This window comes from Microchirus variegatus, assembly GCF_963457635.1.
Source record: "Microchirus variegatus genome assembly, chromosome: 13".
In the NCBI taxonomy this organism is placed as follows: Eukaryota; Metazoa; Chordata; class Actinopteri; order Pleuronectiformes; family Soleidae; genus Microchirus; species Microchirus variegatus.
This window is the reverse complement of record NC_139814.1, coordinates 15,369,428-15,393,637: the sequence shown is the minus strand read 5'-3', so window position 1 is coordinate 15,393,637 and position 24,210 is coordinate 15,369,428. Positions and strand designations below refer to the sequence as shown.

At 40.7% G+C, this 24,210-nt stretch overlaps 1 protein-coding gene across 1 annotated transcript; it reads right to left on the bottom strand.

The window, feature by feature from the left end:
• Nucleotides 1-613: 613 nt before the first annotated feature.
• Nucleotides 614-19,268, bottom strand: hycc1 (hyccin PI4KA lipid kinase complex subunit 1). The gene is made up of 11 exons (XM_083900199.1): nt 19,196-19,268; nt 11,553-11,634; nt 10,966-11,067; nt 10,230-10,409; nt 8,406-8,486; nt 8,198-8,313; nt 7,317-7,412; nt 6,534-6,650; nt 6,299-6,386; nt 4,410-4,572; nt 614-1,299 (listed from the first exon to the last, which is right to left on the bottom strand). Exons 2-11 carry the CDS (start codon nt 11,601-11,603, stop codon nt 794-796), a joined length of 1,500 nt encoding a protein of 499 aa, XP_083756325.1. The 5' UTR covers nt 11,604-11,634; nt 19,196-19,268; the 3' UTR covers nt 614-793.
• Nucleotides 19,269-24,210: the final 4,942 nt, after the last annotated feature.

Below are 24,210 nucleotides of genomic sequence, written 5' to 3'. Positions count from 1 at the left end.
ACTGTAAACATTAAAAAAAATGATTCTTATCACACTCATGATTATTTAGTGATCACTTTTAAGAAGCATACTGGAGCTGGAACTGTTGACAAAGAAGAAGAGTGAACACAGGGAGTATGGGAGATCATTGTATTGCTATGAAAAGATCTTTTTTTTTTTTTAAGTATTAGAAACACTTGTTTCGGATAGGAGAATCATACCCTATTCACTGTATCAATCAGCAGCAGCAGCCTTTATTCTAAAAACATACGTTATATATATATCTGTATGTAAACAGACTGTACAGTACACACTCTCAAGCAGACGTTCACACACTCACACACGTGCCCTTTGACAAACCAGGGCAAAGTCACATATGGAAAAGCCATGCAGGGCAACAAATGCAGATACAAATACATTATGAAAATACTTTCCCACACAGATTTTTAGTCATGAGTTCACCCATTTAACAACAGGCTGCTCTGTAAGATAGTACAAGTCTGTACTGGTACAACTCCACAGCAACAGTTCACTACTTTAAAAAAAACAACAAAATCTGTGAAGCTGGAAGAGGTATCACCGACATGCTGCCTCCCATCAGACGCAGAGGAGCTGATGCTCTCTGGATGGAGCACACACGCCACACACACACACGCCATCAACCACTTCATAAATGGAGTGACAGAGGAAACAGACGGGGAGTGTTTGTTCATGTCATTGTTGTTCTTCTGCAATTGGCATGGCTTGGAGTTCCAGATCACAGGTAAAGGGTCACGGGCGTCGAGGGTTTGTGTAGTAAGGAGTATCAAAGGGTTCAAAGGTCAGAGCCGAGGTGCACGCTGATGCTGGGAGAGCGCTGCGTGTGGTTTGGCGCGGGGCTCAGGTAGCCTTCCTCCTGGAGGCTGCACGAGTACATAGCAGCTTCGCAGGCGTTGTGGTTGCTGGAGGGGGGCGCGTTACCGCCGGCCACCTGCTCGAAGGAGCGTGAGAAGACGGCGCTGGCGGTGCGCGTCAGGCTGGTGAGAGCTCCTGCCTTAGGCACCGACTGGCTGGAGGTGAGCGTCAGTCTCTTGGCAGCGTGCTCCGTGTTCTCACTGGCAGCCCGGCCAGTTGTTAGAGGGCTCGTCTCCTTGTCTTTGCTGTTGCGCCCGCCGAGACGACACTTCTTCATGGCCTTGGCCCCCAGGTTCAACGTGGTGATGCTGTTGCTGATAGTGATCGTGGGCGGGGTCACGTCAGGCCCGACCCCGCCTGGCCACACCCCTTCATCCACCTCTGAAATGTCCATCAGCTCATCCGGGGAACCCAGATCCACAGCATCTGTGAGACGGAGAGGTGGAGACACAAGGAAAAAATAAAATGAAAACCAGTAGCGGTCAACAAAACCACCATCTTATCTACCATCCAGCTCATTAAAGAACATTAAAATATGAACTACGATAATGCAAGGATGAACGCTTAAAGATTTGCTTCCAACAACAAAATAACGCAATTACAGTCTTTGTGATTTGCTTATTGTATTATTTTTACATATATTTCAAATGAATATTTCAGGCCCAATCAATGGTTTAATAATACATTTTATAACAATTAATGGCTGAATGGCAGACAAGGTCGGTCACTGTCCAGCAGGTGGCACCTTCACCCAACAACTTCCTTCAACCATTAGCACTATCTTGCCACTTGAGAAAAGACATAAGTATACAGTGAGTTCTAGCCCAGCACATGTTAGGATAACCAGCAGCACCCCAGGTACAAAGTCCCAGAGAGAGGACGGGACAGTGCCAGAGAGCAGAAGCCTAGGAAAGACCACGAAGGGGAAGTAAATGAGGGAGGGGAAAAAAAGAGACAGAAAAATTCATTTCTTTTCACATACCCTAAAGGTGTGCACCCACACCCATCCGAGTAGCAAACCACCCTTTCTAGTTTGATCTATTAGTGTAACAGAACACCAGTCAACAGCCTGGGAACACAATGAGTGACTGATAGGCAGGTTCTTTTATCTTCTTTTCACAGTTAGATTTAGCCTTCAGTTGAGAAAAGGTCAGGAGTCATTTTTGATTGGAGTCTCAATTAAAGGTTGTGACGGTAACATTTTAAATAATAAAGGACCTGCATATCCTTCCACAGCTTCAAGCTATCAGTCAGAAGGGAAGTAATCCGTCTTCAGGTGCAACCAAGGAGTGATGTGTGGAGGTGTACCGAAGGTATCAGATCTCTTCGTAACAGTGTATGAGCAAATGCTCTTGGTACTGCGAACAGAGGAACATGGACTTCCTGCTCCTAGATCAAGAGGGCTTTTTTTGTGACCTCATCATACTTACTTATACTTTACTTATGCCGTTTATGTCCCTCGTTTAACTGATGTTCTGCTTCTATAAGAAGAGCTTAACGTAATTACTCCCAACATAAAATAATTTCATTTTAATTGAGTGATTCAGCCAAGCACAGTTTATTATTAGGTTACTGATCTGTAATCCATTTAGGGCTTAAATAATTAATTTGGTTTCAAGGGATCTCAGCAGGAGGTCTTCATGAGAAAGCTTTAGTCACAAAGGAGAGTAAATGAAAATGAATAACATCGAGTAGAGAAATGAGAGGAGTAGTGCGATTAGACGAGGAGAGAAGGTGGTGGAGCCCAGTGCAAAAAAGGTAAAGGGGGAAGTCGTCATGCAGCTTTTCAGACAACGCCCCCCACACACGTTACCTAGGTTACCCCAGGAGTGGCACGGGGGGAAGGAGGGGCAGGGCCTTAGTACTGGCTCCTCCCAGTGGAGGCTGACCCAGAACCCTCACTCTCCACCAATCGCCTCACAGACTTCTGCCTCCTGACCTCCTGACTCCGTGCACCAGAGTCATGACCTCGGGGGTCCACGCTGACCTCTGAGGGTGTGCCCAAAATGTCGCCGTCGGGCTGGGTGCGGCCGTCAGGGCGAGGCCTTAGGGAGTCTCCGTTGACCATTCTCTCGGCGCTCACACCTGTCACACTTATCTCGGGGATGGCAACGCCCCCAAGCGCAGCCTCACTGTCTACACTCACCTCCTGGGACTCTGGTGGTGGGGAAGCATGGGTGGGTAATGGAACAATACATAGACAGGTATACATACGTAAAAACACACACATACACACGCACACACACACACACAAACACACGTCATGCAAACATACATGAAAAACAAGAAACATGGCAGTGTGCACAGGCACACACGACCACAGAAACACAACACACACACACAAACGGGTAATCAATGTAATGACAGAAAAATAAAAAGACAAAAATCATAGTAATCAGAACATAAGATGGTCAAAATACATGCTACATGGAGATGAACATGATGACTGTCTTCTAAAAGGGAATCATATGAGCTCGCCACTCATTCCTACAATAATTATTATTTCACCGTCTTTTCCTCCATCACCCGCTCACGACAAACGCTTTAGGAAGAGAGAAGCGGCTCTGATAAGGACGCCAGTGAGCAGGACGCGCGAGAGGAAAAAACGGTAGTTAGCTTCAAAATGACACCCATGTATTAAACTAGCCGAAAGCTGCAATTTACCTGCTTATCAGGAAACAAAGAGGGTGGCTCTCCTACGTGCAAACGTACAGGCGGTCTCTTTTTGTGTGCACCTTGGAGTCAACGATGACAAAGTCACATACTGTGCGTACGTATGTGTATATACACTATTGGTCAAAAGTTTGGGGTCACTTAGAAACTTCCTTATTTTTGAAGGAAAAGCACTTTTTTTTTTCAATGAATAGAACATTAAATGAATCAGAAATACACTCTATACATTGTTAATGTGGCTAATTGCGTTAGAAGGCTATTGGATGATTAGAAAACCCTTGAAAACCCTTGTGCAATGATGTTAGCACAGCTGAAAACAGTTTTGCTGTTTCTTTGACGAAAGCAAAGTTTGTAGGGCAAAATTATTATTTCTAATCTTGTCAATGCCTTGACTATATTTTCTATTAATTTTCCAACTTGTTTGATGAATAAAAGTGTGACTGAAAAATTGTATAGGTGACCCCAAACTTTTGAGCGGAAGTGTATAGTGCAGCTTATGTGTATGTTATACTGTAAATAATCTAATTGGTCTTTGGTTTCTGGTCCTGTATTATTTCCTCGTCTGTATTATTACATCTTTGACAGATGCACACCTGTCGCTGCTTTGCTGCAAACTCAAGTGACTCCTGACAACTCGGACAGGAAAATATGGTTTTAAATGAGTTGATGGGAGGTGAAAGACGAAAACACTTGGGCCACTGATATGACACGATGAAATGAAGTGATCTAAACCTCTCCCTCTGTCTTTGGCATAGCTTTGTTCCTCTGTCAAACAACAATGGCGCCGTTATTACACCATAAAATGAGATAAGAAGCGGCAACAGATATGTCGGCTTGCTTTTCTCCTTGCTTATGCGTCTCACCGTGTCTCTTCCAGCGGTGTCCCCTGATAGACAGGGAGGTGACGGCATTTCGGGAGATCCTGGACGAGGTCGGTGTAATCTCCACCTGGATGCTCCGCGCACCCTCCTTCTTGTTGCTCTTCAGTGCCGCGCCATGCAGTGACGACCTGATGGCATTGCCCACCTGTGGGTGAGACGGAGGCACAAACATTGTTAAAGAGGAATTGTTTGGCAGCTCTATATTTTTAATTCTATGCAGCTCACACTTTGAATGAGACACAGTTCATATCCTCAGTCCTTATTTATCAAAAGCTGCCCATTATGCAGCCCCTCAGCTGAGTCTCTTAACACTGACAATACAAACATCCGCAAACCTGCTGAGGGTCAGTGCGTCCTTGATTTAAATGGAGTAAGGGACATATTTAGTAATTCATTAATGAATATGTCCCTAAGCTGAACTGGAAAACATCTGCTGTCAGGAGATATAAAAGCCGATGTTGCGTGTAAAAGAACACCAAGCGCTCACAGTCTATCATTTGTGTAGTGCAGTACAGTAAAAACTAAGCATAATAGGAAAAATAGAGTTGCAACTAACGATTATTTTCGTTATAGATTATTTTATTGATTAATCGTTTGGTCCATAATAAAACGTCAGAAAATGTAAAAAAACACGTTGATCAGTGTTTGTCAAACCTGAAAATGACTATATTCTCCAATATCTCGTTTTGTCCATAAACCAAAATGATTCAGTTTGAATGATTTTTTTGTTTATGTGGAGCAAAGAAACAAAGAAAATATTCACATTTAATCAATCAGAAATCTTGTTTTAATAATGAGAAAAGCTTCAAACTGATTTTTTAAATGCTAAAATACCAATATTATAATCAATTATGGGAAACTCTTGTTGACAAAAGTACACGGTTGTGCATGCTAGGCTCAGTGAAAACTGTGGCAATAACTAGTAAGCACTTTTTTTTTTACTTTCTACTGAATTACACAGATTTGCGATGCTTAACTTTATAGAACACTGTGGTAGTAGTCTTGATAATAACCCAGTAGATTACATCATAATCACAACTGAACATTTCTTTTGTCTGGAGCTGGAACACACTGATCTCATGAGGGTAACGTCCAAGAGTAGCAGCCACCTGGCGTCTTCTAAGAAAACATACACGCTCAAAAATAAACATAGGATATAACTGAGGTTTCATCCTATATCCAGCTGTAGTGTATACACAGCATTTATTCACAAATCTGTTTCTTAATTTTTTAATTTTTGTTTCAACAGAGACCACTTATATGAGTATGAATGCACAGCTCGTATGTTTTGATTGTCGAGTTAGCGTAAACCTTCACTTATGTAGTAATGCTCCGGGGTCTTAGATTCAATCCTCTACTCTCTGGGCCTCAAGGATTACAGCTTAACTGAGCGGAGTAGAAAGCATGTAAATAATCTAGCGGGATTACGCACTGCTTGCGGAGTCTGACACACACAGACACAGTCTACGCACAACACACACGAAGCGACACAATACACAATAGTGTGCTGCGTCTGAATCAAACCGCAGGCAGGCATGTGCATTCAGATCACATGCTCCTTCAGGCGAACACGCACACGTGCGCACACATACACAGATTGTAAGAATGCTGCATTGCCTCCCATTCATTTGGACAGCCAAAACAAAGACTGATAAATTTAATAAATGTGTTAATAAAAACACATTTTAAATCATATTCCCATCCATCATGAGAGCCTCAGAATAAGGTTCTGCCTTATTAGGACCAGGCTGTGGTCTCCATAATGACTACAGGTCCTGACGAGGTTAGTGTGTATAACAGAAATGGTCCAAAAGTGAGTATACACACACGCACACACACCGTATGTGAAAGAAAAGAAATATTACACCCACCAGTAGAGCCTCGGGGAACAACTCTAGCTGGGCTCGATACAAAACGTCGTCCAGTGCTTTGGATCCCAGTTCAACTTCCCCATTACACCTAAACACAAATGTAATGTAATATTGTTACAGCGTAGGTACATTTTATTTTGGTAGAACACAGCCTTAAAACACAGATTAATTTAAAGAAATATAAGAGATGAAAAGATAAAGTTGAACGATCAGGCTGCATTTGCGCCGCACTCACAAGGCATAGTGTATCCCTGTGATGAGCTGCACGAGGAACTCCGAGGTGACCGTCAGCCGTGTGCTAATACCTTTGTAGCGTCGCATCTGTTGCCTCGGATAACCACATATACAAACCCTGCAGGAGAACCAATAAAAAACACAATAAAAGAAGATGTGCATCAGTTAAAAGCTCTCCACAGAGCCACTTGGCTGCACCTCCATTAAGCCAATTTACTTCCCCCTGTGGCTACAGTAAATATGAAACACAATAATGAGCAAAGAAAAGCGATGTTAAAAAATGTCGCCAAGTGCCATCATTGTGGTTATAACAAAAGAGGATAAAACAGGGAAGGCAATGTCTGCAGCTGCTATATACTGCACATACTGGAAATGACAGGCAGCAAACTGTTGAGGGTAAAACATCTAATCAGATGACTTCGCTTTAGATTTGTGCTAATCAGACAAATGGTCATCTGCTGTTGGCAGATTACCAAAAATAATAAATCACTGAGCTGTGGTGAATGTACACCTCAGCTCTCTGCAGCAGAACAGCAGTATCTCAGCTCTCACTGCCAGCAGAGTCTTTAAGAGGATCAGATAAGCAAGTGCTTCCAAAACTGTGTGTATGTCGTCTGTGTAGATCTGGGTTTTACAAAATATAAGCAAGAAAGAAAGAGTCACAAACACAAATACAGTAAAATGTGTGTGTGTCTCATGGACTAGATTCAGAACAATATACCACAGTGTAATATTAACTTGCCGTGATAAGATGAGGCCGTGTGTTTGTGTTTTGTTTTTTTACCTGGAGCTGAACTGGCAGAGGGACTGGAGGGAGGTGCACGTCATGTAGCTCAGGACACCGTTGTAGCACAGTAGCAGGAAGGTCAGCACCTCGAACCTCAACAACATAAAACACACTCACACTCAAAATAGTACATCTCGCCACCAACCACATCACAATGTGACATACAAGTCAAAACCTTAATCTGGCACAAACTTATGAGCCTTTCATATTTGTATCAGGAGCCAGGTGAGCTCTACAGAGGGCACCATTTCGGAACCACCATCACTTTAAAATTTGATGCTAACTGAGGGCTGTGTAGCACACTCTTGGAAGAGAAGGGTACAATGATAGGATATCCAGATGCTGCATGCAACTTCACCAATAAACTCAATTTTACATACTGCACCTTTAATGGTTCCTTGTGCTCACGCTACGTACACGGGTTTAAGATATCTATTAAGCTATCAGCATTCTTCTCAGTTTAAGAAAAATAAATTGCAAAAGAACCACATTAAAATAAACTCATATTTGTTTGTAAAATGCAGTAAATTTAACACATTTACGTGAAATGAAGTTTCATTCATTATGAATCTCTTTTTAATGGGAGGCCTGTTGCTCATTTAATTTTTGAAGCTACAAAAAAAACCGTACAATTGTAAATCAGTTGACAGCCCAACAATGGCTTAAACTTGTCATAGTGCTTTTTTCCCCAGAGTGTACACCCTCATTCATGTGTTTGAGTCGGTGGCCAGCTGGTACTTGCTGCCAGACCTAAGCCAGTTTGCCGATTTACAAAAATCAGACTGTCGTCAGTCTCCAAGTGAGCACACACAAGTCAGACAAGTTCCCACCTGCCCAGAAGACTTCAAACAAGAAGCCATCACGCCTCCTGTTCATACCTGTTCTGTGCTGTGAAGGTCTCTCTCTGCAGGTGTGGCCCACTGTACACGACTCTGCTCAGTCCGTGATTGGCTAGAGCCCCTTCTGTTAGAGCCATGGAGCCGATGGCTGAGGGCTGAATGAGGAAGATTTCAGTGTTCGACATTCAAAACTTCCGCAAAAGGAAACGGATAAGATTTGTTGTTGCTTTTGTGCACGTTTGCTCACCTCGTGGTACACCGACGGTTTGGAGAGGGACGGGACCGTAAAAGACAACACTTTACTCTGTCCATCTTTGTCAACTATTTCCTGCAAAGGAAAGAGAGAGATGTATGGGCTTAACTTTTCAAGCACACTTGACTCTGATGCATTTGCATGTGTGGATGCATTTCCCCGACTCAGTCTGTTGCATTTAGTGCCACAACGCAAGCACAAACCCCAGGGTTTTGGTGTCCCCTCTGTGCATGTTAATGTCAAATAGATTAATGAAAGACAACCACTGTGTTGACTGACAGCTGACCTTTTCTGCTATTCTGAGAGGAAGTTGAAGGACGCTGCACTTTGCTGATAAAATATCCAGAGCTGAAGTGGATGAAGCCAGATCTGAAAACACTTGAATAATTGCTAGTACTGGCATCTCTTTGGAGAAAGCTCCGGGGCATTTGCAACAGCAAACCTCTCCAAATTGTTCATTTGCAAAGTCATTGTGTTTCAATTCCTCAATTTCTCACTTAAAATTGCCTCACTCAGCATACGAAGCCAAGAAGGCAGAAAAAAACATTAAGCAATAATTTAAAACACATGAGGGACCTATGAGAAGTAGCTGTGTGTCAAGCAGCCGCCTGCTTCTGAAACAGAGTGGCGATCAAGGACTATTTCCTGGTGGTTTTCTAACTGCATTGTTAATATCAACAGCAGATCTCTTTTTTTCGTGATCACACCATCTTCATTAATAGTAATTGAATTTGTCCTTGATTAGTTCTCGTGATCTGCTGAACTTAGTTCTGTACACTACCTGTAAAGTTTGGAGTCACTAAGAACTTGTTTTTGAAGGAAAATCATTTTTTTTCACTGAATATAACATTAAATGAATCAGAAATACACTATATACATTTTTAATGTGGTAAACGACTATTCTGGCTGCAAACGTCTGGTTTTTAATGGAATATGTACGTAGGTGTATAGAGGCCCATTTCCAGCAACCATCTCTCCAGTGTTCTAATGGTACATTGTGTTTGCTAATCGCGTTAGAAGGCTATTGGATGATTAGAAAACCCTTGTGCAATGATGTTAGCACAGCTGAAATCAGTTGTGCTGGTTCTTTGACAAAAGGGCAAAATGATTATTTTGAATAAAAATCATTATTTCTAATCTTGTCAATGTCTTCACTATATTTTCTGTTCATTTTGCAACTCTTTTGATGAATAAAAGTGTTAAACTTTTTTTTTTTTATAGGCGACCCCAAACTTTTGAACAGTAGTGTACATGTGGCACATCTGTCCATCCTGGGAGAGGGACCCCTCCTCTGTTTTCCCCAAGGATAGAGGGAGTCACTTGCTGTGCAGAGTGTAAAGCCCTTCAAGGTTTGTCATGGTGGGCTATATAAATAAAAGTGACATGACTTTTTCTGATAACTAGAGAAATACTCGGAGAGCGCAGTCCTCCGCCAAGGCAGCTCAGTGCCTACAAAATACACCCTGCCAGAGCACCTGGGTGAGATAGCGGGAGTTGCACCCAGCGATAACGTTATGGTCAGAGAGCGAGTGTTGTAATCAGTGATAGTACAGATCATGCCCAAAATTTGATCACTTGTTCCTGGTCCCAGTGCGGACATTTCCTGAAAATTTCAGCCAAATTCGTCAACGACTTTTCGAATTATCTTGCTCACAGACAGACAGACAGACAGACAGACAAACGCCATCGAAAACATATACATCCTGGCGGAGGTCAATAATCTCGGTGACATTTTCAGTACCATGCTCTTATGTCAAACAAACAAACAAACAAACAAACAAACAAATAAACCATGACCTTTTTAATCCTCTTTCCTACCAGGTTGTAAATGCCCAGCAGTAGGGCCTCGATGCAGCCGGAGGTGTGGGGATCTCTGGCTGCGCTGACGGACAGGAGGCTCCACAGGAGTTCTGGCAGGAACTGTAGCGTGAAGCGCTGCAGCTGTGGCTCACCACTCCTGTAGAATTCAAATAACTGGTGACAGACTGGCTCCAGCAACTGGGGAGGACAAAAAACCAAACAAAAAACAAATCAATAAAAAAGTGCCACAACAATGGGCCCATTTGCAGAGCAGTAATTTTGACAGTGGACAGGAGGGAAATCACATGTTCTGCATGATCAAATTAATGAGTTCCAACAAATCCTGTCTTACATAAACTGAAGTTAAAAAAAAAAAAAAAAACTGTCCACAAACCAAAATGATTCCGTTTTAATGATATCTTTGTTATGTGGAGCAAAGAAACGAAGAAAATGTTCACATTTAAGAAGCTGAGACAATCAGAAATCTTGTTTTAATCATGAAAAAAGCTTCAAACTGATTAATAATAATAGATTCATCGTTTCAGCTCTAAACTGAACAGAGCGTCCCACAAAAACATTTCAAAATGGCTGCTGAGCAATTCGATGTATTGTGCGTTTATAGTTCGAAAATATTTGTGTCAAAGGCAAATCATATCAACGGAAAAATTACTCAAAATATGTGCAAAAATTGTGAGCTCAGTTATCAACTTTAACGATGACATCACTCAAAGTATTTGTGTGTGTGTGTACATACGTCACTGTAGTTTTCTCGGATGACCTTGTAGATCGCTGGTACCAGGGAACCTTTCTCTTTCAGTGAGGCAGCGTAGGTGGACACAGCGCTGTCAGGAAGGGTCTGAAAAACACAAACACTTTGAAATTCAAACTACTGTTTTAAGTCAAAACAGTAGTGTAAAAATAACCCCACAGCACAACAAATGATGGGCTGGAAGGACTATGATTTACTGTGCACTGGTTCACATTAAGTCCAGGATGTACAAATTATCAGCTTGAATCAATACATCTGCATAATGTTATTAGTGATGGGGAGTGACACAAATAGACATAACACGAGAGTGAGCATTATAGCAGTGCATTGTTACTGCTGTGAGTGCAGACAGAATGATCACAGGGGGAAAAAAAAAACATTTTTATCTGCTTCTTCTCACCAAGTCTGGTGACAATCGGCGAGTGCTCATGTTTCAGGGGAGAGCAATTCTCGAGTTAAGAAGTGTTTTTTTTTGTGCGGAAAAACATGCAGCAGCAGAGATCCGCACACTGATCAGGATCTTTCAAAACACACACATGCAAACAGTAAACAGACACACAATGACGCAGTACCTTAAATTCTGACAGCCATTCCTCCACCACTCCTTGGTCCATAGCCAACATGTTCCCTCATCTGCAGTGGAGTCACCTCTACCTAAGAGAGAGAGAAAATGATCATGTATAAACAAACCGTCAGCATATCTGACACATACAAAACATATTTCTCTCTCGCACACACACCTTGAAAGAGGCTCCTACCATGTTTGTTAGTAGCCTATATTTTCATATCATTAATATTCCACTATTGATGGTAAAGAAAAACTGGCAAATGGTGAACGGCAGTGAATGTCAACGCTCCAGGCATCACATCAGTACTCCAAAGAAGCATTAGTCTCTCCTTCCCCCCTTTCCCTCTCGTGGACACACACTTCTAAAAGCAAGAACCTAACTCAACTCAGGCAAAAGGAAAAGCGAAATCACCCACTAAGAATCCTGGCCGGCTTCACAGTTGAAAAACTCAGGAGGGGGAGAAAGAAAAAAAAAACGGCACAGCAGATTTTGGATGTTTATTGGTCGAGCCCTACAGTTCAGACTTTAAATAACGACAGAAAAAATATGGCTCTCACCTGCTTTAGCTCACATTTGATCATGCTGAAATGACTTCTCTGCTACCTCCATAGCCTGCCTTCTATTTTTGATGTCGCTCATTCCATTCCAGCGCCTTTGCTGCCTGCCTCACTCTTTCCTTTCCTCTTCTAGACACTCGACTTGAATGCAGACAGCATCCACTCATTCTCAAAAAATAAATAAATAAAATTAAATACATTCTCAGAGAGCAAGAGCAATGGAAAACATTTGGGTTTGATTCTGCAAGCTTCAACGTCAGCTTTCTAATCAGGCCTGCATGCAAGGCTGGGGGATATGGGGGGAAAAAAATCTTAGGATATACTTTTTTTAATTAATCACAATATAAATTTGACAATGTGAATAATATCCCAATACTTTTAGGCTATATTTTAATATATGAGATCTATTGGGATATAAAGCTGCACACAGGTTGTTCCTCTGGGCTCACGAAAGGTTTTCTTTTGAGATGTAGAGTCGTAGAGTGACAATAAACTGTAAATATAATTCTAAATAAAAAAATATATATACCTTTTATGTGAATTACATGTTTAAATACAGTTATTACATTTCATTTCAGATCATACCTGCTTTATTTATTTGGCTTTTTAATGTTTAAATGAAGGATATTTTCATTGCTAGAAATAGAAATATATATATATATATATATATATATATATATATATATATATATATATATATATATATATATATATATACATACATACATACATACATATATACATATATACATATACACACACATATAAATATACACACACATATATATATATATATATGTATGATATTTAATTAATTCTTTTTAGTGTATTTCTCTCATATATTCAATATAATAAACATGATGATTATCGGTGCAACAGCCTTAAAAAAACAACAACAGGAAAACAGAATGATGCCATCCAAAATCTCAAGACCACATCTTGTCTTGTTTAAAATGATAATAACCATGGCAATGAGATGTTGATTTAAAAGTGCAATGCTTAATCATGTTTTTATGTCATTACCGGCTCAACATAGAAATAGCATTGATGGTTAGCGTTGATTAGCAAGAATGTCAATGATGAATAATCAATGATGTAATGTAGTAATGCACAGCTCCCATAAGTCATTCCTCATTCTGAAATAAATTGACAACTAATCCACAGAAATTGACAATAATCTTGATGAACGACTTATTGATTTGAAGAGTCTATAGTTGGCACTTGCAGTACTGTACAATGCTCACTGTAAAAGGAAAACGCACAGTGCAAGTGATGAATAAAAGATCCTTAATGATAGATATATATATATATATATATATATATATATATATATATGGCGACTATAAATGTCTCAACAAAGCGATCCATTCAAAAATTATTGAGATAATTCAGTTTTGTCCAAATTAGCCTGACATTAACTTTCTTACAGCATTCACGGTCTTTGTGCTTTGTTTTCTCATTGTAATCCTCAAGGCTCTGGGAAATAACAAACAAAAGATAATATGATCAGTAATTTAATTCTGGAAAGAAAGAGGTCACATTAACCTAATCTGTATTGTGTGACTGACGCCATCAAGGGCCAAGTCATGCAGCAGAGTGACAAGAGAGCATGGCGTCCCTTTGCATGACTGATGAATTGAACTTTTCCACTAACAGATAGTTTTCAGCGCAGGGTATGTTGTGCCTGCAATTGGAAACTACAAGTACAAGGCTAAATATGCTGCTGAATGCAGACGCACAAGCTCTTTGTTTGGTATGTCTGGTAAAAGAGCCTGAAAAGGGAAAAAAAAAAAGGAGGCGGCTAGAGGAAGAAAACCTTTTATGTGAACACTTGTCATGCTCAGATTGGAGCCGGATAGAAGTTAATTCCACTTTTCAAACACTTGTTGGATAAGAAATGCACACATAAACGTTCACTTCCCTTTTCCAACACAATATAATTACTCCCTTCCGATCATTCCTGAAACCTTCACATAAACCAGACGCTTCACTTAATATAATTTCAGTGAGTGGTACCTCCATAGCAGCCAGGTCACTTTTTATGGACTGTACCAATGGCAGGAATGGAGAGAGGGAGGGGAGTCAGTGACTCATGAAATAGGGAAGGATTATAAAGCAGGATAGCCTCCATTTAGAGATATTACTCCTTTGTGGTGGTGTTCTGTACTTTCATGGCAGTAAGGAGGACAGCTACGTCTAAAGCCATCATGTGCGTTTTAATGACGGGCTCAGTGAATAAAAAATAAAAGGCTGTAATTTGTCTGGGTGAGTCAGTCGTCAAAGAGGATGGGTTCTCGTCCTCCTACACGGTCACTTATAACCAATCAACTGTGCCCACACTGGTGTCTGGGGTGCATATTCTATGTCATCATCATTTGTGTCCAGAAAAAGACACCTGAAGACCAATATCACCAGCCAGCTGCCCGTGTGATAGATCAGCCTCCTGCTTCAGGTGCACGCAAGGACAAATCACACAGCAGCAGCTGCAGAGGAGGGTGAACACATGGGTACCAAATCACTGTAAGATACAGTCATTTTTAAAATAGGTTGTGTAGATGTGTGTAGAGGGTGGAAAAGCACAAAGATATTTGGATGTTTGGATATAAAATGGATGCATAAACATTTTCTTTGAAAAACACAGCGAATGTGATTAACTAAATTAAATAAAAAGATGCATTTGCTTCCATTTTATTAATAAAAATGCAGTATATGCTATTTTCAGTTATAAATGCCAAAAAGCAAAAGCACACACTGCAAGATTTCTGGGATCTGTTGACACTGAAGACAGGCACCAAGTGGCGAGTAAAACAGAAAATGAATTGCCCTGACAGTGCATTACAGGGGCATAATTTTGTTATCGGGCGGACTATTGTCCGCAGTCTATGTCTAACCAACTTGTGGCGCATGTATACTGTATATTATCACTGCAGAAATCAATAGAAGCAAGACAGGGGACACCAACAAATGCAGCAGCTGGTGAGTTTCTTCTGTGCTCACACAGACACAGACGCACACACGAGAATAAACCAGTGCTAGGGATAAGTGGCTCTGCAGGCTTGACAGGCGCAAACTAAACCAGTGAAGGGAAGAACATGTAGATGATAAATGCAGTAGATGGACAGGTGGGAAGTGCAGAGGGGGGCAAATAGAGCAGGGATCAATAGCTAAACGAATAGAGGCTGAGATAAGTGGTAGAAATGGGGGATAAAATTAAATGAATGACAACCCAAGGGACGAATAACTCAGGAGAAAGAGACAGAGGGGTCGATAAATGAGGAGAGTTCAATAGGCTTCAATCTGTTGTGCCTCTTTTTCCACTTCCACAAGCAAAGTTCTGGTGCAACCTACTTCTTGTTGCCCAAGATTGATGAAAGACTTGCCATCCATCATTGTGTTGTGTGTGTTATGTTCAATGTGTGGTTTGACAAAACCTGTTCCTGTGAGCTAGCAAAAATTGACAGCTCATTCTGAATTTACACCCACGCCTCTGTCCCGAAACTTTCTCATTCACACACAGACAGACAGGGCTAAATGAGCGTATATCTCCAACGGTGAGTTTGCATAATAACAGGACAGCTCTACTATAAAACACCTGAGGCAATGTTGTTAAAAAACTTGCACTACATCAACACACTGGGCAGTGCTCAGAGGATTAAGAACATACCTGTCTGGGAAAGGTGGTGGAGTGAGAATGCATGCAAGTCCAAGAGAGAATGAACTAGGGGAACACCCACACACTAATATACATCCCTCCCTGTTCATTACCTCATTTCCTATTACAAGCACACTTTGGAACCTTCTTAGACAGGAAGTGAGTGGGCCAATAACAATGAAAGCTTGAATGGAGGGAAGAAAAAAGGGGAGCAAAAGACCGTGTGGGTTTTAAGTGCGACATAGCTGCTCCCACTGCTTTTTTCCAATGGTACAGGGTGCAAGCCAAACAATCCACTCGTTAGGCCACCCGTGAATAAAAGCTTTACAGAGATTAGGCGTTATTCAATACACCAAATGTGCTGAAATGAAGCTCAACCAGCAACTGAATACTCAGCTGACTCAAATCTTATGGAGTCATACCAAAACCACCAAACAACATGCAGACAAGTGTCAGCACCAGGAACTGTGGTAATATGCCTCCACCCCTGAAACTCCACAGTAACAAGATGTCAACTGTCAACAAACTCAACATGCATGTTTCAACTCAAATGGAAGCAAAAGCCCTTAGGAAACAATTTTGAGGTGCTGTAAGTTTCCAAATAAAGGCGGATGCAGGTTTATAAGACCATATTTTTGAACATGGAAGTAAGTGGAGTCCGACTTCCAATTTTGCGCCACACTTCCGGTATTAGTTTCTGTATCTGTAAGCAAAGCTAACCGTGCACACAAGCAAAGCACTTCCTCATTCCTCGATCGGAGGAAAAAGTTTGTATGGCATTTTGCATTCACATGCCTGTCTTGTTTGCAGCCAATGATCAAAACATTCCCATTCCATTACAGCCTTTTGCTTATACCAACAATTATAGCAAGCAAACCCTGACTGCACACCTGGTACCAGTTTTTCAAGAAGCCATATTATCTTTGAAAGCTGCTGTCCTGCCTGCTGCGGAAAGCTATCTAGCTGCAGAGTGGAAAGGCACAGAAATAATGCCAGATGTCTACTTCTATGTTTCTGCCAGAATTAAGGTCTACATGATGGTGGCCAAAAGGGAAGAGCCTCCACGTGGCGAAAGCCCATAACTTGACCTGACCTCCACAGCCCGGCTACAAGCTGTTTACACTGTCCATTCCTATGTCAATGGCATTTTGTTTGACATTCTACTTCAGTTTAAAGTAGCTTGGCCTGTGGTTAATGCTATTGCAACATCACCTGCCACAGTGCTCTTCCTTTGGGTCTTCTAATAGCTATGAAGATGGGGGGGGGGGGGGCTTTTCGTCTACTGTCTCCATTTTCTTCCTCAATTGCACACTTGCATGTTTTGCACCGGACTGTCTGTAACGAAGCAGACATGACAGCAGACTCTGGTTTGTGTGTGTGTAAGTGGCTTTGCAACTGAAAGACATTTTGGAGTGATCTGTCGGGATAGAATCCTCTTAAAGCAGCATGCACTCTCGTCTATGTTGCCTCCGAGCAAGTGATGCATCTTCAGCCCTCATCTTGCCTTTTCCACTCCCTGTCTTCTTGCAGCAAGAGAGCCTGAAGAATCCAATGAGTAATAGCGCCATTACTTCAACACTTACATCCCCCTTTTTTATCTCCATCACGGCAATAAGGCAATACATTTACATGTCACAGCGACACATTTAAACACCATGTTTGGCACAAATAATAACCTCCTTTCCTAGATTTCGGTTAGGGCTACAGTCATTGCTACGTTTAGGAGCATTTATGCCCACAGAAATATACCTTTGCTGTGTGTACGAGTATGCAAAGACAAACAGTTTTCATTGCTTAATTTGCTCTTGAAACTGCAAACGTGGGGGATTCTAACTGTGATGCTGGACGACAGCAGAGCTTGTGAGACTTCATGACCTTCAGGGCATCTGTCAAAAAGCATTAAGAGGCCTGCGACACCAACAGCCACAGATGCAACACATTACGAGGCCTACGCATGCTTCTTATGCATGCATTTACTCATATACACACCCTAATTATACCACTTTAACAGAGCAGAATCACTCACCCAACAAACCCATCTGATGCATAAGGGAAAGTCTCTCCTTTGTGATAAAGGCAGGAAAACTGCATGTAAGGCAACTTATGAATCAAGATACAAACGGTTATTAGTACAATAACTGTCACAACACCAAAGGCACAGCCTTTGTAAAGGACACAGCCTGTAAAACAAGTTTCAGGTTTAGCCAGTATGTCATGAGGGAGTTCATTTTATACAGCAGGAGAGCAAAGCATCACACCTCCCCTCTCTGCTTACACAGGAAACCCCTGAACTTGCCGAGTGGTACGGAGGAAAGCTCCATCACATGAAAGTATTAAGAAAAACACACACACACACACACACACAAACACAAGACCATCACCTAAAGAACCTCCATTCTGCAGACAGACAAACCAAAGCTTCATCTCTAACTTTTATTTTACAGAACAACATCATTGGGTTGGATTTTTTTGAAAAAGAAAAAAGTAAAGTCTGATATCGTCGTCAACATATCTTTGATATCAAATAAATGCTTCACCAAGCTCAGACTATTAGAAATACAAATAAAAATTGTCCTGTTATGGGCTGATTATTTCTTCTCGATGGGAGCAGAATATTTGATATATTGTTTAATGATTAATTGTGTTTTATATGGCTGGGTGGTATTAGTACACACAATGGACTGATTACTAGTACTAGAAGATATTGGCTGCAATGATTTTTCGACTGCTAAATTAATTGTCAACTAGTTTTGAGTCTTCACTGATTCTTCGGCTTCTTAAAATGTGAATATTCTCTGGTTTCATTGCTCCGTTTGACAAATAAATTATTAAAAGTGAAAGATTTTGGTTGGGGACAAAACAAATCATCTAAGAGCATCGTCATTTAGAGGTTTGGAAAACACCAATCAATATTTTTCAACGTTTTCTGACATTTTATGGACTGATCAAATCTCAAGCTACAGTAGAGAGTCATCCCTAGTTCAACTATTACCAGCTAAGAACTAACATTCACTTAACCAAAGGATTTGGAGCCCAGATTTTGGGACACCATGAGGGCTACTTGTCAAGTTAAAAAAGAAATGTATAATGTCCAACAGAGGCAACACACAACACTGGCAAGTCCTTTAGTAAACCACAAAAATGAAAACTAGTTACCTGTACATAGACACTAGTTTGACTCACTGACAACTGATCACACAACCTGCGTTTGGACAACATGAAATTGTGTCTCGGAGCACTGATCAATGACAAAGGTTAGCTTTAGTTGTTAACCAGCACCAGAGAGTGTAAAGTAATCCCCCGCCTTCTCTCACTGACTCTGCTGCTGCCTGAATGACTTAAAGCTGTCACTGTGGTTGCTTACAGATTAGCTCGTTAGCTAGCTAACCGGCTAAGGCGCGACACTAGGTAAACTGGAGAAGTCACTGTTTACTTACTGGCATGCTATCTGTCAGTTTCCTGGTATCGCTGTCCTCTATGGTTCCAACAGGACGAGGAGACAGCTATCGCTTCACTTCTCTATGAATCTCCTCAATAATTCAACAACATCGGCTCCTTCCATCTTCTTTACTTTCTCCACTCAGACTACCTTAAACGCGGGGAGGCCCGGCCTCCTCAGAGTGACAGACCCTGTTAGCCTATCTGAGGGCAGTATATAACACACAGACCACGCCCCCATAAATCGTAACCAATCATATTAGACTGAAGGCTGCATGTTAATCATTTCCACGATCATGGTAGGCTGTCGCTGTCGTTGCTCTTTGACAGCAGAGAGCGACCAAAATATAATATAATGAAATATTATCATCATGATCGTTATTATTCATTAAAATTAGAATAAGTCATTTATTTTAATTATTTGGCCCATGATAGTTTTGTAAACATATATATTCCAGAATAAAAACTACAGTTTTATAAAGTAATTTAAAAGAGGTCTACCTTTAATTCATTGAATCAAAATACAGTTTACATTTTAAATAACTATTCACTAGGAGGAAAAAAAAGATTAAATCATCTTGTTGCAAGAAAATTTGATCCAGTTAAAGTAATCTGGTATATCTTTAATAAGGGTTGCTTTATTAAACATATATTATTTTAAAATCTCATTTTATTTACAGTTGGTATACATAAAGCACACTTCATGCCAAAGGAATCTGTAAGTATTCAAAAACTGTCTCGGATAAATAATGTATGACCACTTGATGACCACTGGAATAATAGTTTTTCTGAAATTCATTATCAAAATGGCATATGACCATGTGTTTGTTTAGTGTCACATTAACAGGCAATGGGAGGCTGCAGTTTTTAATCAGTTGATAAACAGGGCTTCTGTGGATAATAAGGATTAAATCTGCTCTGTGTGAATGTTACAACAGCAGGAGGACACAAACAGTCACATTAAATCTCAAACTGAGTTCCATTTGTTGCTCTAAGTGACTAAAACCTGAGCAGTCTTGCCGTATATATGTCATTATCATATTCTATCATGGTGTAGTTTACAACCTGCATTTAAAAACAGTCCTTCCAAGATGCAAAAAGGTACAATTAAAAAATCAATATATTCATTATTATGAGACTTGATTCTGGTATTCTACGATTTAGGGAATCTTGATCCTCAAAGTGCATTTCTGAGATGATTAATCTGAGTAAAAATGTTCTTTACTTCTGTATGACAAACTCTGTCACAGTATGTAATGCCCTCTAGTGTTAACTGGCAAAATTACAAATATATAGTAAATTTCCATTCTTTACACAGTTAATACATTACTGTTTTAGATACGAGTGCAAATAAAAAGTGAATATGTTTGTGAGCATTCATGTCCAAAGTACAGTGTACGGCCAGTACCTTTTGATACATGCCTCACATTATTATGTGTGGGTGTGTCTGATTATCTGACATTTCTGACATTCTTGACAGTGTGTGGCACTGTGGTTTATATATCCCAGTTTAAATAATATTTGCAATCTATGTGGGCTGGAATAAACAACTCAAAATGTACACAAACTACAAATTAGCCCCTGCGATTTGTGCAGCCTCGGTGAGGACTTCACCAGCTTGTTGTCTGTATCCCAACGACAACTCCTTCGCCCTCCTCACTTCCCTCATGTTCTCCAGCAGGTTCTCGCTCAGTCTTCCTTGCTCCTGATAAGATGGCGCTGCCTCCTTCACCTGCTTCGCCATTTGGTCACTGCTGCGGAGCAGCCAGCCAAACATTTCTTGAAGCGCCGTGCCCCTGGAGATTGTGGCTCTGGCACTCTCGGAAGTGCCCCTCAGTCCATCCTGAGCCAACTTCAGATGTGGAGGCAGAATTTCCTCTGGTTCCTCTGCACATTCACTGTCTGACCCCACAGGAACCACACTCAGGCAGAAGTCATAGCCTTTCATCTTAAGTGACACCTTGTATTTGGCCTCTGGAGGTAGAGATGGATGGAGATAAATAGAGGAAACAGTCAGAAAATGTTGGTATTATAACCTGCCCATATAAAGTTTGCTCAGAATTTGAGTGAGTCACTCACGGTGCTCCTCTTTGACCTTCCTAACACACTCAGTAAAAGCCAGCGTGTCGCCATGGGAGCATTCACAGCTCTGTCGCAGGCTGCTGATGTGTTGGACCATGGCCTCATAATGCTGCTGCTGTTCGTTGAAGGTCTCGGTCACATCGGAAAACCTCTGGTCCAACTCTGGCACACCGACTCTCCTCATCACCTGCCTGCCACTCTGCCTCGCTCTTTGTGCTTCACGGCGAAATAAAAACAAATCACATACAGTACATCATGAGCTACGCTATATATGTCACAGCCTCTGTGAGCACTTTCTTCTCAGACTGTACACTGACGCACAAAAAGACCACATAAGAAGACATAATGCTTCTATGTTCTCATGGATGAGAGACAATAACAGAGATAACGTACCACTGTGGGTTGATGGGATCTGCCTTGCTGAAACAGCTTCATTCAGGTCTGATGGTCTGGGCTGCAGGAGAGGTCGCCTCTGAAAAAGAAGATGACTAATCCCCTCAGGATTTTGACATTACTGCAATTTGTGTGATTTATATGTAACTATGTTCTCCATTTTTTTATTATTGGTTGTCAATACACTATAAAAAAAAAACTTATCTTCCTTAAATAACCCAAAGAAGTCCATCCAAAAAGCAAATCATTAATCAAGCAAGTGTCTGGTCTGACTTCTTATCCTTCAGTGTCAACATTCACATAAACCTCGACAGAGTTAAATCACATACCTCGCTCACAGAGTTTTCACCCAAGAAGAAGCAGCAGCAGCAAGAGCGAAACATTTTGTGGAGCTCTGTTCTGTCTGTTTTCGGGTCACTTATTTCAAACAATAAGTATCTGCGGTCCACATTCCGCGTGACGTCACTGTCATGTGATTTTTGAGAAAGTTTCTTCCTGGTTATCTGGTTAATGTTGCAACAGGTAACCGGTGAGAGCAGGTAAGGAAAAAGGTGCACGACACATGCGCGCGAACAGTCACAATGAAGTACGTTTTTGGTTGGATATATGACACACATTCGGTAAGGACTGAAATGCTTGCTTTTAGGGTCCATTCATAAATCCAAATGAGATAACTATATAGTTTCAATAGGTTCTGATATTATCACAGAGAATTAGAAAAAAAAATACATAAAAAAGCATTTACACTTGATTGTAAATGCAAATAAGTGAAATGGAAACAGATTTAGTTAATAAAATTCCTTTAAACTTCATTTAAAATGTGTCACACGGCCCTTTTTAACTGCAGTCAAGCCAGACGTCACTTATATTTCCCGTGGTCAAATAAATCAGCCGCACCGAAATGTGTGAAGTGCGCCGCTATTCTCCACTTTACGTCAATTCTACTCAAACGGTCTAAGCAGTCACATTTCCGGTTTTCAAAATAAAAGTCTCATCAAAAGTGAAGCCAACGCAATGAAAAGAAAAACGTCAAATTACCCGTAAAACAAATACATATTATCATTGTGATTAAATATAAAATCAGTACATCAAATAAAACATTATTATTATTTATTTGCATTTTGTGTGTGTGGATATAGCATATAAAAGAGGAGGCTGATTGATTGATTGATGACATACAACACACCTATTCATCTTCACGCAGGTGGTTTCAATCAGCTGATGACGCGTCTTTCCCCTCTTCTTTCAACAGTCACCGTCGGTTCAGTGCCATTACTTACGAAGACAAGCTGCATAAACGAGCGTGTCATATAAGAGTGTTTAACTACAGACACCGTTCCTGAAGGAGGGAACTTTAACAAAAGAAAGACGTCAGACACCGAAAAGTTGGTCGCGTGCTTCAGCTGCTACTGTATAAAACGCTACAAGTAAGCGATTCAAGATGGCGTGTTTGACCTGGTCCAGAATAATGGTTCCCCTAGAATGGTGAGTGACCTTTGTCAATTTATCTTAACAGTGACTGTGTTTGCTGAATTATGTTATAATGTTGGCTTAATTATATGCTCAATGTTAACCACGTTGTAATTCATTGTCAAGCTAAATTTTGGCTCAATTATGGCTTGATGTTGGCTCAATTATTATGCTAAAAATTAGCCATAGCTCAGTTAGCCAAGCCATGTGTATTTTTCATCTTAATTCTGACTTGATGTTAGCTCAATTATATGCTCAAAATTAGCCTTAGCTCAACGTGAGCCAAGCTGTACTTTGTCAGCTCAATTTTGGCTTAATATTAGCTCAATTATATTCTAAAAATTTGCCTTAGCTCAATGTTAGCCAAGCTGCGCTTTGTCAGCTCAATTTTGGCTTAATGTTTGCATATTAGCGCAATATTAGCCTTAGCTCATTGTTACCTACTATACCATACTTTGTACCAACATAAAGAAACACTTGCCAACAGTGGCTAAACTATTATTCTTCAGTCAGTTGTGGCTCATTGTTAGCTGAATTGGTGGCCATTTTGTCCGCTCACAGCAGGTAATTCATTAGTGTAAATTAATCTGTCATTTATTTACATGTTTGAGCCACACAATGTAAAATGTTAGCAGTCTTTCAAATCTTCTAAATGATATTCTCTATCCAAAAGTCTTTGGTTTCAATGGTTCCCTGATTCAACAATTATCAAAATATCCTAATCCTTTTTTTAATGTGTTAAATGTTTCAGTGTTGTACTCAGAGTCTCATCCATATATCTGTAAACTTTTAATGTAGTTGCTAAAATGCAAACTTTGTTTTTAAAGGAACAAACTTTGGCCTGCTGCTCGCAGAGACCTGATCAGACTCATCCAGCTTCACAAAGACCAGAGACTTTTTAAAAAAAAAAGGTGATTTGCACTTTCTTTTTACTTCCTCTACCAAAGCTTTAGGGCTAATTAACAATTTATTGAACTGATGTATAAAGGTTTTTGTGTTCAAAACCAGTGTGGCTGTATGAGGTACTGACATTTTTGCACATGAACTTTGAGCTTTCCTCAGTATTCAT

Coding starts and splice junctions, on each gene's coding strand:
- hycc1 (XM_083900199.1), bottom strand. CDS start 11,603: ATGTTGGCTATGGACCAAGGAGTGGTGGAGGAATGGCTGTCAGAATTT. Junction 11,068..11,552: donor AATGGCTGTCAGAATTTAAG/GTACTGCGTCAT, acceptor TGTGTTTTTCAG/ACCCTTCCTGACAGCGCTGT. Junction 1,300..4,409: donor ACACCGCTGGAAGAGACACG/GTGAGACGCATA, acceptor TCCGTCTCACAG/ATGCTGTGGATCTGGGTTCC.